Source organism: Mugil cephalus, chromosome 1 (assembly GCF_022458985.1).
Source record: "Mugil cephalus isolate CIBA_MC_2020 chromosome 1, CIBA_Mcephalus_1.1, whole genome shotgun sequence".
Lineage (NCBI taxonomy): Eukaryota > Metazoa > Chordata > Actinopteri > Mugiliformes > Mugilidae > Mugil > Mugil cephalus.
Window position 1 is genome coordinate 3,287,609 of NC_061770.1, and position 17,708 is coordinate 3,305,316.

Sequence of the window (17,708 nt, forward strand, 5' to 3'; positions counted from 1 at the left end):
ATTATTCCTCTGCCAAAGCTATGTGCATATTTATTCTGTAAAACTCTGGCTTCAGGGTGTTATTTCTCTTGAATCTCATACAGGAGGGTCAAAAGATTAAGAGAAAAAAAAAACATACATTTGCAAACACGCTTCTCTTCTTTGCTGCCTCCTAATCACATTGCTGTTGAGAGATCTGGAGCAGACAATGCGTTTTTCCTGACATTTTTTAAAATTTATAGGCTTGACCTGTAATCTCTGTCGACAAGCCAGACACAGCATGAGACTGGGTTAGTCGAGATTTATGGTCCTTGTCTTAAAGAGCATGGGAGGAGAGCTGTACCCTTGTACAGGGGGCAGTTAAGGGGTTTCCTGATTCAGACAGGTATCACTTCAGGTCACCTGCTAACTAAAATCCATTCATAATGCTGTCCTTCGATAGAACTGGAGAGGTATCACACAGGATTTTTTCACTGTCTTTGCTCAGCTGGCTCTCTGCCAGCGTCCAGCCGCTGGGTATGAACTTAGTTTTTGTGGAGAGCCCTGCACACTTGCCACCAGATCACCCTAAATGAGGATATGGAGGTGCACATATTCACTAGTTTGCCACTGGCTTGAGTCTCCACTGTGTGTACGATTACAACTTTTTTGGCCTAGACCCAGGTTTTCCATGTGAATAGTTCTTTAACCTTCATACCCGATGTTCCCACTAAGGGACAAAAGTGTATATATATATATATATATTTTACTTTTAATCCTTTATATGCCGTATTATGTGTGTTCATGATGGCAAAAAACACACAAATTTTCAAAAATCTAAATACAAAGTGGATTTTTCTTGGGGAGGATTATTAGAGCCTTGGACATGTCAAAGATTAGTGACAACACTGATCTTGATGTGCTTTTATTTTTTTTGTACTGCCCGATTCAAAAAGTCACTCCCATTAAAACCCATGGAAAGTCCCTTGAAACAGCACTTTGCCTTTTTTCACATTCAGACTCATTCTGTCTTTCAAATACCAGGATAAAAGATATAGTGGAAAAACCCTAAATTACATGGACACACACACACACATACACATACACAGCAAAGACTGTAACTACCACAAAGTTATCAATATATATATATATATATATATATCTGTGTGTGTAATTGAAAAGGACACTTTTGTCCTCATCAGGGTATGAGGGTTAATATCCGTTTGGTGAGTCCAAACCCTTACACTTTATTTCCATTTTCTTTTCCATATTACGTACACTGATCCAAATTCCCATCTATAGATAATGTTAAATCCTTTTAAGGGAATTTTATCGAAAGAAATCAACCGATTATTCTTGTTTCTTGATGTAACTGGTAGGCAGACACTGTAGCCACCATAACAAGGGAAAGTGTTGCTTTTTTTGCGAAAGAAATGGTGGAGAAAGAACATGTTAAAGGCCAAACCAAATCAATGAATGCAGCTTTAAATGACAGATCATTAGAGAAGGAGATGATTCATTTGTTCATGAATGTGAGCGTCACAGGAAGGAAAGAGGGAGCTGAGCCGCAAGCCTGAGCACACGTACTGACACGGGACTAAAAACTTTACTTGGACACTTTCCTTCATATGGCAGTTTTATGGGTCATAGAGCAGTGTTATCCGTCTGCAAAATTTAATAGGTGACAAGGTGTCTTACCCCGGGGCCTTGAGGAGAATCTGGAGGAGAAGCTGGTGGAACACGCTTTTGACCTGAAAAATACAAGCAACACAGAGAAGATAAAGACAATCCAGCTTGCTCAGTAAAAACCTGTAAAGTCTGCCTTTTTTATATCACAGTCTTGCTGAGGTCTTCATTTGCATGTCATCTGGCAACGTACAACTCCCGTTCACTGTTTAACAAGCTCAATTAACAGCATTGTAAAATCTCCCGCATGCTCTGTGCACCTGGCAGCGCAGTTCATTTTATAGTCTGGTTAGACGTTTCTTCGAATATTAGTTTGAGATGGGGAATAGAAGATGACTATGAAATGTCATCTTTTCTAATTGCTTTCCAGCTGATTGGATTTAAAGTGAGCTGGCAGTCCTGAGGTATAAGGATATACTGTAACAATGTGTACTGAATAACTCTAAATAGCTGCGCTGAACACTGGAATACCACAACTATGTACAAACATAACAAATCTATCCAATTTCACACAGATCAGGAGGCAGGGTTGGATTTAGATATCACACTGAGTTTAAAGTCTAACAATGCTTCCGAGATTTTTTGGTTGGTAGCCATGGTAATACTGAAATGAAAGGCTTTCCAGCATCTCTTTGTCCTCCGCTCCCACTCGTTCTCGCTCTCTGTGCTGAGCTTGACTGGCCTTTTGGAAATTGCTGCGGTTGCCTGGGGTGTCTTACTGTAGCTCCCATCTGTTCAGACTACATGCACACAGAGTGAACGCGGTGCAGGACTGGCTTTCGCTCTGTCACAAATGTGATTTGGCATTACCCTCTGGCAGCCATTTTGTTTTCAGGGCTTTCGGTTTTCTCGCTGTTTTAATTCTCGAGCCCACGGAGAATGCGTCTCACCTCATTAGCTGGAGTGATGTGAGACTGGCCATTTGTTAGTGATCAATAAGGGGTCTTCTTGACAGCTGAGAAAACCACCAAATGCATGAGGTGGATATAAGCCCAAGACCTGGACAGTGAGTACTGTTAAATCTATAAAGATGATTCATCATTAAAATACATTTATGTCAAAACAGCGAGATTTTCTCTATATTTTTCTCCGTAGAAGCAGAGAGTGATGTGTGATGGTCTCGTAAACAACAAGGGATTCTGTAGCTAAATTATACATTAATGGAAATGTATGTGCTTGAGGAGAATCTTTGCCCCTCTCACTGAAAGTCATGTTGTTGCCCATCATGAATAAGTTAAAGGTTCGTTCTGAGACCGGCTACTTTCTAACAACTCATTGGATGTGAACGCAGTGCGCTCTCGCATCAAAGACATGACATACAATTTCACAAATGTTCTATTTACCTAACTATGTTATATGCCTGACATGTCTTTAGATCCATGCACATACAGTGATAGGGAAAACAAAATAAAGGACGATTAAAATCAAAGAATAGAATTCAGGATATCACTGGCTCCGAAGACAAGCCCAAATCATTCAGGCTCATTGGATGCACTCGAACACTGATTAAAATGTCATTAATAGATGCTGATAAAAGACACAAAGTATAGGCCCTGATCAACGCTATCCTTCTCCCCTAAGATAAGTTAACAGCATCATAGGGGGAGAATCATTGAGAACACAACTAGGGTCCACTCAAGCTCCCTCAGCTGTTACTGAGACCAAGTGGCTGCGTGCAGCAGTGTTTACTGCAATTTTAATCACAGGCAGACATGGGGCACACCAATCAGTAGTTTGGGCTTCGATTTGAGATGCAGACAGGAGCACATCGTTTATCTTTGGCTGTGTGCAGGATGTAGAATATTTAATCAGAGCTATATTTCAGCGGGAGGGCTCTTTAAAGCCCCGGGTTCAGGAGTTATTTTCGGAAAGATACGACACGGTCATGCCTAATTGGGAACACTGGAATAAAGACGCGGTTGCTGGAGAAATTCAGCAGCATTCACTGATAACCCCTTTTGAATCTGGAAAAAAAGTAATGCAACAGGGAGATGATGAGATGATGAATTCTCACTTTCGCAACAAAGAAGAACCAATAGCAGTGGTGACACAAGTGGACGAAAGATATTCCACTTGTAGGGAAAAGAGTAGGTTTCAGACACTGGGTGTAGTTAAGTGTGACAGCAATAACAATGCTCATTCTGTGTGGGCTGTCACTCTTCAGAAAGCCAATGTCATATATTATAAATATAATTACATACTATATGTTTGCACTGGAAGCCAAACTGGGGCCTGTTTTTTTTTTTTAAAAAAGTTTGTGTCCAGACCTTGGAAAGACGTACTAAGGTTGTAGCCTTTCTATATGACAATACAACACCCATAACTAGTGGTTTCTATTTCTAAAGATGAATAAGAATAATATAAACCTGCAGACTGTTAAAGGACGGTATCTATTTAAAAAAGTCAAAACTTGCTGCAGTCCACTGTTAGACTACAAAGTCTCAGATGTGGACGTCGCTAGGGCTGTCAAAATGAACGCCTTAACGCCGATTAATCCATCAACATGATTAATGTGATTAAAAAGGTTAACGCAATGAACCCATCTGTAGGCAGAATGACCCTGAACCTCTTTGGCAGCACGTTGCACCTCTCTATGGGAAATGTGAGTACAAAGAAAACCAAGATGGAACAGTCGACCGACATAAAGTATTAGGCACACTCTGCAGGAAGGAGTTCTCTTTTCACCAAGGCACTTCCAGCTTAAAATACCACATTAACCCCAACCGTACGTTAGTCAGGGATTCTGCTACCACTTGGGCTAACACGTCATCCAGCTTGAGACAAACCAAGACAAAGAGCAGACAAAAGTGATAATGATGGCTTGCAAATGTCTGGTCACTCCTGTAACCACTGTTCCATGTGATCAGACAACATCAACAAGTTAATTTGTCTTAGCAGCTGCTGAAAGAGAAGGAACAGGGCCATATTAATGTGGAGAAATGTTTGTTTAAAAAAATAATACACAAAAAGTTCAGTTGTTTCAAGTTGTTTTGTTGAAATAAATTAATAAATGACAAAATTAATCTTATTTAACATTATTCAATCAAATTGTGACTAATTGAAATGAATCCAAAGCGTTTGACAACACTAGCAGTTACTAATTGGAAAGCAACATGGATTGCTGTAGGTAAGGTGTAGCCTTTACAGATATGATTACCAACTGGAGTCCTGTTATCCACTTGGAAGAAATGTCAAGGGTGAGGTTACTATTTTCAGTAACATTTGCACTTTAGAGAATAAGGGTAACATTTGATACATACAATACTTGTATAAAGGTTCACTTGCCAAGTCAACTCAGATCACATTAACTAACAGAGATTGAAGTGCAGATACGAGTACACAATGGATGTGAATAGTTGCTGTATGTACATCAGGTGATGAGGCAGGTTGCATTTAGGGCTGTCGCGGTATTCAGGTATTGACCATAATTGTGGTATTAAGAAATTTCAATATCATGTTAAAAATGCAGATATGATAATATCCTATTAATCCTTCCTGACTGCCCAATTTGGTGCCCGTCGGTCACACACATCCACATCCACTATAATTGTCCCGCAACCAATTATATTTGGCTCATGCCTTTCCCACTGCATAATTTTTTTCCCACTGTCAGCACTCGGAATCAGCACTCACTCACTGCGCTTGCTCTCACGGAATATTATTTATTGGTGCACTCCTGACCAAAGAATAACATTGCGATGGTTTTGTTTTGTTTGAGGGCTTTTCTTATTTAAAGAAGCCAGATAGATGTTCAATCTTTTTTTGAACATGAATGTGAAGCACAATAGCCAGTGTCATCCTGCTTTCTTAGAGATAATTACATGAAGTTAAAGATAGTTAAAGAAGTTAAAGATGTCCTGGATTTTGCTGTTATTATATACATTTTTGTTCATATGTGACATTTTTTTGTCCACGATAATCGTGAAGTGAAAATCTGTTATGGTGACAGCCCTAGCTGCATTCTAAGAAGACCATCAGAAACAGCCCCAAAATGAATAGAATGACTGAACCTTTAACTGAATACTGGGACACATATGTGATATGGTCAACAATGGATAAAAAAAAACTCAAAGTCTCAAGTGATTTTCAGAATTAGCACAATGTAAATGAAGAATAAAAGAAAAAAACAGTTATGGAGTGACAAGGGGGTGTTATGCTTTTCCTTAGTTCATGAGAGTCTCTGATGTTCCATATAAATATGTCCAACATTTAAAATGATGGGTCAAACATATGTAAAATCAATTCCTCTAAGCCAAATGCTCTGGCTTCACTGTCTTCTTACATTTGCTCTGAGCTGACGTCAATGATTCCTTTACACGGTCATCTGCTACAGATACTGCACGCCCACGATGTGCAGGCAGCGCAGCTCACAAGCACTGGGTGCTGCCCTTTGGCAGGCTGCCGGAAATTGGCCAATCAGAAGAAAGGAGGCCTTCGAGAGACAGGAGCTGAAATGGCCCGTTTCCGAACAAAAGGGTTGCATAGAGGTCAAGTATAGAAAATAAGGATTCTCTAACTGTGAATTAGTACTCTGGAATCCTAGACTGAAAATAGAGACTTAGAAATGACCATAAAAGGTCCTATACCACCATCTTAAAGAATGATTCCAGTTATTTGCAGCTTGAAAACTGTTGGTCTGCCTGTCTCTTGAAGAGGGTGCAAAGTAAGCCAAGATTGAGAGGCCCTAACGGACAACCAAAGTCTTCACATAGCTCCCTATCCGTTTTTTCCTCTCAGACCATGATCGTGAAGCGTGCTAATCATGCAGGGAGCAGGTGGTGCCATTGAGATAACACTGCAGACGAGGGGGGAGGGGGGGCATTATATGCTGAGGACAGGCTAGTTTGATGCTTGATGCTTAGAACTTTGGCAGATTACACCTGGGTGTTGCTGCACACACAAACAATTAGCGGGAACACAGCTCACACTCTCTGCTCCAATAGGCAAAAAAAATATCAGGGTCTCCTCAAAGCTGCGAGCCATTAACATCCTCTAATCTTCACCTTGGAAGAAAACTCTTCATGTAGCTAGTGCTTATTCCCTTCCAAATAATTAACTTGGAAAGGAAAAGCCATTATGCACAACATGATAATATTTACCTGGTGAAGGTGATGAAGGGGATCTTCTCAGACGTGACCCATCTTCCTGCTTCGCCCTCAGAGATGCCTTTGGGCTGGGGGCCTTCCTTTCCAGGCTGGACGACAGCCAAAATGTTATCTTATCCTTGGTTTGTGAGAGCTCCTTCAGGAGGAGAGAAGTTTCAGACATTCAGTGACATGAAATGAACGACCATGAATGAGTTATTATTCTGCAAGGAAACGACACAACTGAAGTAACTGAGGAGTGAAGCAGAAGGAATGAGAGTTGGTGACATGCAGACAATTCACAGCATGCACCAATGGTCAGGACTGAAAAGTGCTGCACCCTCGGAAACGTCAGCTTTAAGGGATACCGTAGCCTAACCTTGAGCATGTACCTCATAAGGTCACAGCAACAGACAAGCAACAGTATAGATAATGTGAAAGTTTTTGTCTTTTTGGCAGAACACCTTATTCTTTGCATTTTACTTCTAAGTTGTACCTGCGCTGTGCCTGGAGCGGAGATTGGCGAGGGGCTCTGAGTTCTGGCAGACTCCTCTGTGCTGTAGACCATGACTCCGTGCGGGTTTGGTTTTGCACCTCCTTGCAGAACAAGCTGTATCTCTTCCCCCTTCCAGTCAGCCTGTTCCTGGAAGGGAAGCCAAATTCCCCAACGGAGGCACTGCAAGAAGGCAGCTCGGGAAGTGGAAGTAGCAGACAGCTGTGAGATTGAAAAGGAAATGTGAAATGTGACAAAGGACACAAAGGGTACTCACCATGGAAAACACTGATAATGATTTTTGTGTGGTCACTAAAGGTCTTGTACCTGCAATTCTGTTCCGAAAAGCTTGTGATACAGTTTCCTTAAATTTGTCACCATGTCAAGAACATTCATTTTTATTATTTATTGTAATATGAATTTTAATGAACAGTTATAACACATAGTTCGCACACAACACTAATACCCATCAAGGAATATGACAAGACTTTGAGTTCCACTGAAATAATTTGAGACATTTAGATTTTTGATTCATTTAATAAAGAAAAGTAACATAATGAAATAGGCATTTATAGACTCCAAAAAAATAATAAAAATTCTATTAGCCAGCTCATAATTCTCTTTCCTGTATCATAAATGAACTAGAAAAGCCTTATTCTATTCACCCATGCGAGAGCTGCATCAGATTTACTGTTTAACCCTCGTGGTTAAGGAGCAGCGCTGATGTATTTGAACATGATTTACAATCAGTACTACTGCACTTCTACTTGAAAAGAAAAAAAAATAAATAAAAGTAAAAAAGAAAGCTTGCTTTAAATCAACCGCAGGGGAACTCGGGGTTTTGCTGAATCGATTAATAAGCCGGTCGGCATCAGACGATTGTAATCAATCACAGGTAGGACAGTACAGAATACACAAGGAGCCTGCTAGTCTGCACCCTCTCAAGACAAAGTGGAGTATATGATGCTTACAACTCCTGCATGTAATACAGTTAACTAATACTGCAGGTCATCATTCATGTCCTTGTTCTACCTGTAATGGAGCGGTGTGACAGAAAATAGGGACTGACTGTGATGCTCAAACCACTCTAATCTGCTCTGGTTTGCCACAAGAACAATGATTTTCTGTATATTAACCTCTAGATTTAGTGACTGATTAGTAGATTTCTATATATAGACTAGATGAAGTGCTGTACGATCTGGCCAGTATGAGATACCGGCTAATAGGAGAAGCTTTATTGATTTATTTATTCTCTTCGCCCTGCCCCCCACAGCTCTGTATGACCACAGAAACTAATTTACAGTAATTTACAGTGTTACCAGAAAAAAACAAACAAACAAACAAAGAAACAAAAAAACTGGAGTGCTGTGTGATACGGTATCACTTTCAACAATTGTAGAATAGACTATACACTGACTATACAATCTACCAGATACTGAATGAGGACTCTAAAGAAAACATTAACTGAAAACACCAGCCGAGGAAAAGAGGTGAAAGTTGAAGGATTGAGGAGTATCTTTCTGTATAAATATGGACCTGAACAGCTCCTCAAAAGACAAAGAAGGAGCTTAATCAAGTAGAGCTCCCCTGGGGACTGGTTGCAGTATAGCCTCCACTAAAACACTAAAATACAAGTTAAACTACAAGGACAGTTTCTGTCATTTTAGGTAATACTGATGCATACCGAAGTGTCAAAGTGAATGTTTCTGCTCATTTTTGATTTAGTTTGTTATTTGGCATAATAGAAACAGGATGTGACATCATAATGACTAACAGTTGCCATGCCAACTGCACTCTGAGGCTGCCCATGGGAAAAAACCCCAGAATGAAATAATAAAAATAAATAATTAAGAACAGTGTATAATTCATTCATAACATTTCTTTGTAACTGGTGGACATAGAGCAGAGTGCAGTATTCATCAAATGAAAATGTGAGTGAGTCTGGAGTGTAGTCAGGTCAAACTAAACAATTTAGCCAATACAAAGACATGGAGACAGGTTGTCTATATTTAGATACAGCCTATGGATTTACATGTACAGAATTATCACCATCCGGTAATCATGTGACCTCCACGTGATGCAAGCTGTGTATGTTGATAAGGATGAATCCAGTAATGATGACAAGCTTAATCACTGATGAAGATGCTGCTTTCTTAAAAATAGTAACAGTACTTAGTGGGCATTGTTTGCAGTTTATAGATTTTCCCAGGGACATTTTGACTTGCCGCAGTTAGAAAAGCACATATATATTGATGATTTATTCCTTTGTGCATGCTGGTCTACTGTCATGGCTTACTGGGATGGAACTGAGATGCCATTAATAATTCTGCCTTGAAGTCAGGAAATAATCACAGTTAGAATTCAAGCTAGTATAAGAATGACAATAAATTAATGAATCGATGCATCAACCACGACTTGAGCTTTCGAGTCCTTACAACAGCATCCCACGACTTTCCACAACAATCACTATTCACACAGAAGTCCTCACCAGGTAAACAGAAACATACAGAACCAGTGCTTTTTGTAAACGGCACCTAGTACTGGATTTGATTTCCTGGTGACACCAGTTTCAAAATGTCAGTTTATTATGCATCATGTAAAGTTAACCAAGCCCAAAGTCAAGTGTTCAGAGAGGTTAATGGAGCTGACATTTTGAACACTTCAAGTAATGGTGCACTGCAGCAGGGATTATGTCTGCTAATGGTTTAAAGGTTGAAGACATGTCGGGCTGGTTTTACAGTAGCCACGTCTGAATATTTACCTTTTTTTTTTTTTTTTTAGATGAACACCTTCTAAAGCCACAAACACCAAAGCTATCATTTGAACATAACCTTCAAACTGCAGCCTGCTTTTTTCTATTTCATTTGTGGCCCGGACACGTTCAGATTTCTCCATCATGCACGCAGTGCAGTTGTTGCATGTGTTTGACACATTCTGTAAGTACAATAATCTAAGCGCCATTATACAGCCACTTATCAGTTCATTGTACACTACTGAAAACGAATGAATTCTAATGTATTCTAACACTCCTGCAAGAAGTCTTTGCTCCATCAAGGTTGTGGTATTCAGCATTCAAATAACTGAGAGAGCTGTTGATTCAAACGAACCCATTTAAGCCACTGGGCTCGGCTAAATAACAGAACTCCTCTGAAGTTTAATACATTCCAGTTTAACTGCACCACAAACGTCATCCTCCAAAATGATCATACAGTTAAATGAATGCTTTTTTTGCACTGCTTCAAGATAAGCTGAATATTACAACACTCATGGTGCTAAGATTTAGCGCAGGACTATTATATTAGAATAGAGTCATTTAGGTACCTAATGAACTGGCAAGTGAGAGTATTCCATTAAGCACATGCAGGAACATCCCAAATCTCAAGACGCTGATCAATACGGCATTCTTCTTGAGAGGGAGAAGGTTCCAGCCTATACATAATTTTACCCTCAAGTAGCACAGACTTTAATAGCTATTTCTTTGAAATGTAACTCCGGAAATATATGGCAGCCATTAAACAGATAGCAGTATATTCCCCCCGAGGCTTTGCCTGTTTTTCCATCTCATGGGGTTGAATTAATAAGATGCTTTATAGGAAACATTAAATCAAACAAGTCTATTTTCAAAGTGATGATTTGGTAAAAATGATCTAACTAGAAAAAGATGATTTTATGGCACAGGGAGTAGCCAGTACAAATTGTGAGGCAATTTATCTAATGTGCCTCTTATTGCTCGCTCTCTCTGGCTCTTGAACATGTCTTTGCTCCCACAGAACATAGGAAAAAGAACAAAATGAGTCCCCAGCACATGACCCAACACTCACTTCTTGTATTATTCAGTGAATGTATTGCAGGAGGGATTCGGGAGCAGAAATGCTGGCCGAGTGCTGCGAGAATGAGAGAGACAAAAGACCAATCAGGGTCCTTTTCTTTAGGGACGCCTACAGCCTTGGAAAAGCGCTTTTATCTGTCCGACCCTCACCGCTTATCACACACTTTCCGTCTTCCAATCATAAGAAACCGAACGACTCTGTGTTCAAACCTACACTGAGTAACCACATGTGAGGATAAAGGGGATGAGAAAAGAGCGGTGAAAACTTAACATGTTTCTCCACAGCCCCACATGTGAAGTGACAAAGAATAACTTATAATAGGTCAAAATATTTTAAGCGGTTTCTCTAAAGTGGAACGCTTTGATCACAACTGCGACTGAAGCATAAAGCTAAATATGAATCCCCACGCTGGCAGCAGCATAATTCACGATCGTGGTTTCAGTGCTGCGGTTTTAAAATGCTTCGGGACACTGTCATCTACATATGAAACGCATAAATCACTGACAGCTTGAGCTGACAAACAATAGGAGTGAAGGAATCTCAAACACACTCTTCAATAGAGGTTTGAGTAAACAAACAGGATAATAGTTTGATTCAAAAGTCAGGCAGAAGATTCACATTATGCATGTAATCCTGCTTCACAAACAGTCCTCAACATTCGGACGCATGAGCTTAGAAGTCCAATATGCATTTCCTTGATTATATGACAGCAGAGATGGGTGTCACATCTACAAGGAGGTGTAAGGGGCTTATTGGCATTGTGGTAACAGCACAGCGGTGCAGGAGGTAGTTAGCTGATGTGCACATGTGAGGAGAAAGCATCAAAACAAATCGACTGATCACGAGTGCCATAGTAACTCAGAGAGTCCTAATCAATTGCAAACCCTGCTGGTGACAGCAAAGAGACATCAGATCAATTACATTATAGTTCAATGGAAATAAAGTATGACTCTTTGCACTCTTTTAGGCAGAAAACATTTCATTCAAACAGAAAATTCGCCATTTGAATTGGAAGTTGCTCTTAGAAGTGGGGTTATTTTGTCGGACAAAGCAGAATGATCAATAGCCAATTTCCCCAAAGTGTGATTACACTGTTGATTTGAGTGTTAAAGGCTATATTTAAAATAAAGAGTCATTAACTTTCACTCAGCCACACTCGTTTCAATAGTGCACCGGGGAGAAAAAAAAATAGAAACAAAAGCCTGGGGCAAAAACAAGGAAGCGGCAAACTTTTTCATAAAGTTGTACTGAAAACAATAACAGGCTGTGTCACTGCACACATAATTGCTCCAACTGGCAAAGCGTTTTCTAAGGGAAGAATCCATCAACCTTGTTTAGAAGTGTAAAATGTAATGCTGCAGCATTTCCAGACAAATAATAAAAAAAGGGTGTCTTTTTCACACGTAGTTTGGGTTGGAAACAAAGATCTCCCGTCTGTAACCCGGAGCAAGAAAAGTAATCATCAAACTTTTTTCCAGAGAGGGGGGAGGAGAGGAAATTATCAAAAGGTGACAGAAGGTGAGTTCTGCACATCAAAGAGAGCTGAAAACACATTTCCCAGCACACGAAACGAACTGGAAGCCGAGGACTACCAGTGCAATTCACCACCAAATTATTAACAGAGAAAATTATGAAAGGCACCTTCTTATATGTAATGTAAAAACCCTAAGCACTAATTTTAGAAACAGCTATTTAGTCAGAGTTTCTGTTGCTATGCTTGTTTCAATTTTAACACGTCCTAATGTAAGAATGTTTGTGATAAGCTGAGATAAAACGGGAGAATATTTTTGGAAGAGCTCAAAGAAAATGGCAAGATGTCATGGATGACTCAGGGCTTTCTGGAGTACAGCAGGAATTAATCCTAAATTAAGGGGATGTGAGCGTTGATGTGAGACGGAGTCTGACAGTTATTACCATTACTGCAGTATGTTGGGCTGTTCAAGTCATTATTTCAGCCGAGACCCTGTGACAGGCACCGGCCCACAGCTCCCGCTACTTATTCTCCGCAATGAGAAGCCCTGAAGGAAGTGAGAGAACACGCACGAGATCATTAACTTAAGAGCACTAAACCACTCACACATACAGTCCAAATGAACCCAGCAGCCCCCCGTGTGCTGTGCAGCTCACAAAGGCCAAACCAGGATTGGTTCATTCTGAGATCCAGCAGCTAACGTCAAAACTTCAAGGAGAACTTCATAAAAGGCATGTTCACAGCTCAGGCCATTTTACGGGGAACATGAATGTTTCTTACTGGCAGTCGAACGAACACAGTGTATTATTCATGAAGAGAAATAAAGTGAAATGTGAAATATTTCGTCACGCTGAAAAATACTGTAACTGATTTTTAAGAAACTTATAGTTTACACACTGACCCATCCTCATTCTTATCTGCTGTCACAGTGTGTTGTAATAGGCATGTGTGGTGCATCTACTATAGGACACATATTGCATAGTTAGATATAAACTTGTACAAAGGTTCACTGATCTCTTGACTTTTACAGCACCGCTAATAGGTCGACATTTTAGAAGAGTAGTGCTACAAACTTAATGGATGCCATGCCACAAAAGATAAATGATATTTCTCAATTTTTTCTTTGGCATAATCCTCACATCAACCTTTGCGCAGTACTTTTGTTGATGATCAAACACCTGGCAACTAAAACCAACATATCAACAGCTCATTACATTTTATTTAGTTTTCCACAATCGCTAAGGATCAAACAAACCATTCACAGATTAAAAGATTTGGTGCTATTTGGTACATGGTACAACAAAGCTTGTTTTTCCTTTTCTTGCAGAGAGTAAACTGTAGTAAAGACAGACTTTCCTTTAAGAAATCGACCTAAAAAAACAGGCGATCAATTTTTTCCTTGCTTAAAATACTAGAGACACATTTAACTGAGAGGAGCAAGATGAAGTACCTGAGATGAATATCAATCCCTCATCAAAGCAGCACATCGTATCTATCTCCTTGCATGAAAACGAAAATAATCTCAAGATAATGATCGCATATGACTACCAAAGCACTGGCTGAAAGTTAATGGCATTTGGTACACGTGCAAGCTGCACAGCAGGCAAATGGTTTTCAATATAAACCTGACATCCTACCTTAAATTGCCATATCAATCTTTCCATATAATATTTTCCCTTTCAGTGTATTGGTACATATTATTAATCCATTAAAGATGGTGTGTTTTATCACACCTGAGTTCAATTTCTGTAGCCACACCCAGGTCACATAAAGGCTGGTCTCAGTTTGGCCAGAAAACATCTTGATGAGCCCCAGGACTTTTGGGAAGATACTCTGTGGACTGATGAGACAAAAGTTGAACTTTTTGGAAGGTGTGTCCCCCATTACATGTGTCATAAAAGTAACACAGCATTTCAGAAACAGAACATCATAAGAAAATCTGCTGGTGGTAGTGTGATGTTGTGGGGCTGTTTTGCTGCTTCAGGACCTGGAAGACTTGCTGTGATAAATGGAACCATGAATTCTGCTGTCTACCAAAACATGCTGAAGGAGAATCTCCGCTCATCTGTTTGTGACCTCAAGTTGAAGAGAGCTTGGGAGCAGGAGCAGGAGCAGGTCAATAATCCAAAACACACCAGCAAGACTTTGGAGGGGCCTTGTCAAAGTCCTGACCTGAACCCTTCAATGTGGCTGAATTGAACATGCAAAAAAATAAGAAATCAGAAAGGGTGCCAACAGTTCTTTTCACCACTGTGCAGTGTAAAGATTTTACAGCTGCTTGAGTTTCAAGCGGCTACAAAAGGTCAGTGACCACTTTCTGCCTCTACTGTTTTAAATGGAAATCAGCCCGTGCTAGAGCAAATGCAATGCCTCGATCTAAGGTGGCCATTCACAAGACAACCATTAGATGTGCAAACATCACCAATGCCTCTCTGGCTGCCAGGGCGCTGCATCTGTCTGGAGAAAGATGGCACTGCTGGCAGGCACTGACAGGGTAAGACTCACTCTGGGCCTATCGCAGGGGGAGATTGATGCACTTCTCAGTGGGGGAAGAGCTGACATTCATTTTAATTAGGCGGGCGAAATATTGTCTCTGCGGCATGTAGTCTCCCTTGCCACATCCTCAACTTTTCTTCTCGCTGTGAAAAAGAAGGAAAAGACGGGCCCTCAGGGAGGATTGACCTCCAGAATAGGCCACAAATCAGCTAAATATATCACGTCTAAATCCTGATGACATTACTTTGCTTAAGAAGATGTTTGATTAACATTTAATTAACATTTGTATGACATTTCGCATCAGAACTAAACAAATATATGACTGGTGTCTTTGAGGGTGAGGTCCACACCGATGGGAGGACTCGCCATTCGCATGTCATATACTGTAAGTAGTCGAGACCATGGAAGGGCTTGATAAGTTCAGGGGATGGTGTCATTGTAAAAAAAAAAATTAATGAGCATGTGATTCAGTCGATGCTTTTTATTCAGCAAACATCATTAAAGCCTGCTAGGGCCCACAATAACCAACAAACACACACACAAACTGCACACTGTCACTTAAGGGAAGTCACAAGAAAAACACACAACAATCCATCTAGTATGTACCTGTCGGTGAGCCAATTAAAACCCAAACAGGCGTCTCTGTGGCACGGAGGAGAAACTGTACACCGACACCTTTAATAAACCCAGCCGCTAGCCATGTCGCTGCTTTCTGCTCCACATTCTGTTTATCTTCTGTCCCCTGGCACTGACATCTGAGTAAAATATGATTAAGAGAGTGATATTTGTTGCACAGCTTAACTAATGGAGGGCTTGTGAAACACCAAGCACAACCATTCCCCACGTACAGCTGAGCTACAATTATTAAGCCATCAGTCAGGAGTCATTCAGTATTAACAGCAGCGTTTTAGGCATACTACAACAAGATGAGCTGCTGAGTGTTTATTTTTCAATTTGAATCTAGTTTTCCCTGTTTTCCCTTATTGGGACAATCTCATTAGCACGTTAACCACAGCAACTGGTGCAGAGACAAGGTGGAACTGCACGTCTGACAGCTCAGCAGGCCTGTCAAGCCTTAGGTTTGCCTACATGAAGCAGTGTGCACAAGAGTGACACTCCACATATAAGGGAAAAAGTCACAGAAGTAAAGGAAAACAATCTGCAAAACAAACTTTTGTTAAAAAAAAGTTCACAAGCACAAGCACATTTCCCCATCTGCTGTCAAGTGCATACCACCCCGTTATAGTACCCCGTTTTAAAAACAATTCAGCTGGAATCATTAAAAATTTAAGTAACCCATGAAGCTAACATTAGCTCAATTTACAGGCGAGATACAGCTGGTAAAATCCGCCAGCAGCAGCAGTCATCTCAGCCAACAAACTTGACAGGTGCCTGTAAGACACGATGCCTGCCTTTGCCTTCCACAGTTTGAAACAGTTGCCAAGGGAGCAGGGCTTAGTGAGTAGTCAGCTGTGGGCACGTGTCGATGAAAGTCACGTTCCTGACAAGAACAAAAACAGGGCTGTCAAAACAGTTGGAGGAGAGCTGGAATTATCAATACGGTTCTAACGATAAACTAGCTCCATTTGCACAGCACTAATTCATCAACACAATAACGGAGTCACATATTGCTCATGACTGTGCTTCTATGAGTTTCAACAATGCAGCTTTCACTCATTCCAAATGAGACATACCACTGGGCTGAGTCACTATTTGCTCAACAAATTGGAAATACAGGAAGAGTCCTGCAGGAACTCAAAATCCACGGCTCAGAATAAAAACTGAGACCACTCAAGTCTACTGTGCAGAAATAAACATTTCGATTTACGTAGAAATTTAGACTCTGAAATAATATTTGTACTATTGTATGTTTGTATTGCATTGTATTGTCATGATTTTGGCAATGCACCGGTTATTTGCTCAATTTCAGAGACCACTGACTAAATTGGCTTCTTGTTTTCTTTTAAAAATATGTCTGTTGAGTCACTAATTGAGGTAACACGATACAAAAATTATTTCTACATGCATATACTTTCATTATATAATGCTGCTGATATAATCTCTGGCTGCATATCTGGATATGAATGCATAACACTGGGTGATCATCAGACCTGATAGCTAATGGGCTCAGAGATTGCCGCTAATGCAAACTTGAACGTGTCCAACTGGCGCTGCTTCACAGTAAAAGCATTGAACTGGAAAAACAAAACAAAACATGAAATGTCTCATGTTTCATCAGTGAACTCAGCTCTTAGCACTAACATTCATCAAACATTTTAAAAACAAGTTGACTATGCAATGGAACAAGAGGGAGCAGCCGCATTGAGCTTTTAGATGAGGAGCTGCGGTCACACGACTCACACCTCAAAATTCTCAGAGATAACCAACTTTTTTCACTACATCCCATCGTTCATAGTTGTGTGCAACATAAAAAGAAACCACAGTGGTTCATAGAAAGGTGGAAAAGGGGAAATTATAGCCTTGCTTCTATATAAAAATGACAGATCGTTAGAATCAGACTCAGAATCTTTATTGGCCAGGTATGTGAACACATACAAGGAATTTGACTCTGGTCACTTGCTCAGAGGTACAACAAAATAAAAAACAACAACAACTACAACAACAATAAGCATAAAAATAGATAGTTGTCTGTGATTGTCTGCATTGCCTATTGGTGGCGATGCTACATA

At 40.3% G+C, this 17,708-nt stretch overlaps 1 protein-coding gene across 2 annotated transcripts in view; it reads right to left on the reverse strand.

Moving 5' to 3' along the window:
• LOC125022730 (nephrocystin-4-like) overlaps positions 1 to 17,708 on the reverse strand; it is a 159,667-nt gene that overhangs the window by 73,248 nt on the left and 68,711 nt on the right. For both annotated transcript variants that reach the window (XM_047610754.1, XM_047610012.1), the window contains exons 9-11: positions 7,225 to 7,443; positions 6,744 to 6,885; positions 1,657 to 1,709 (exon numbers count right to left, since the gene is read on the reverse strand). In XM_047610754.1, the coding sequence (XP_047466710.1) occupies positions 1,657 to 1,709; positions 6,744 to 6,885; positions 7,225 to 7,443 (414 nt within the window). The remainder of the gene's footprint in view (positions 1 to 1,656; positions 1,710 to 6,743; positions 6,886 to 7,224; positions 7,444 to 17,708) is intronic.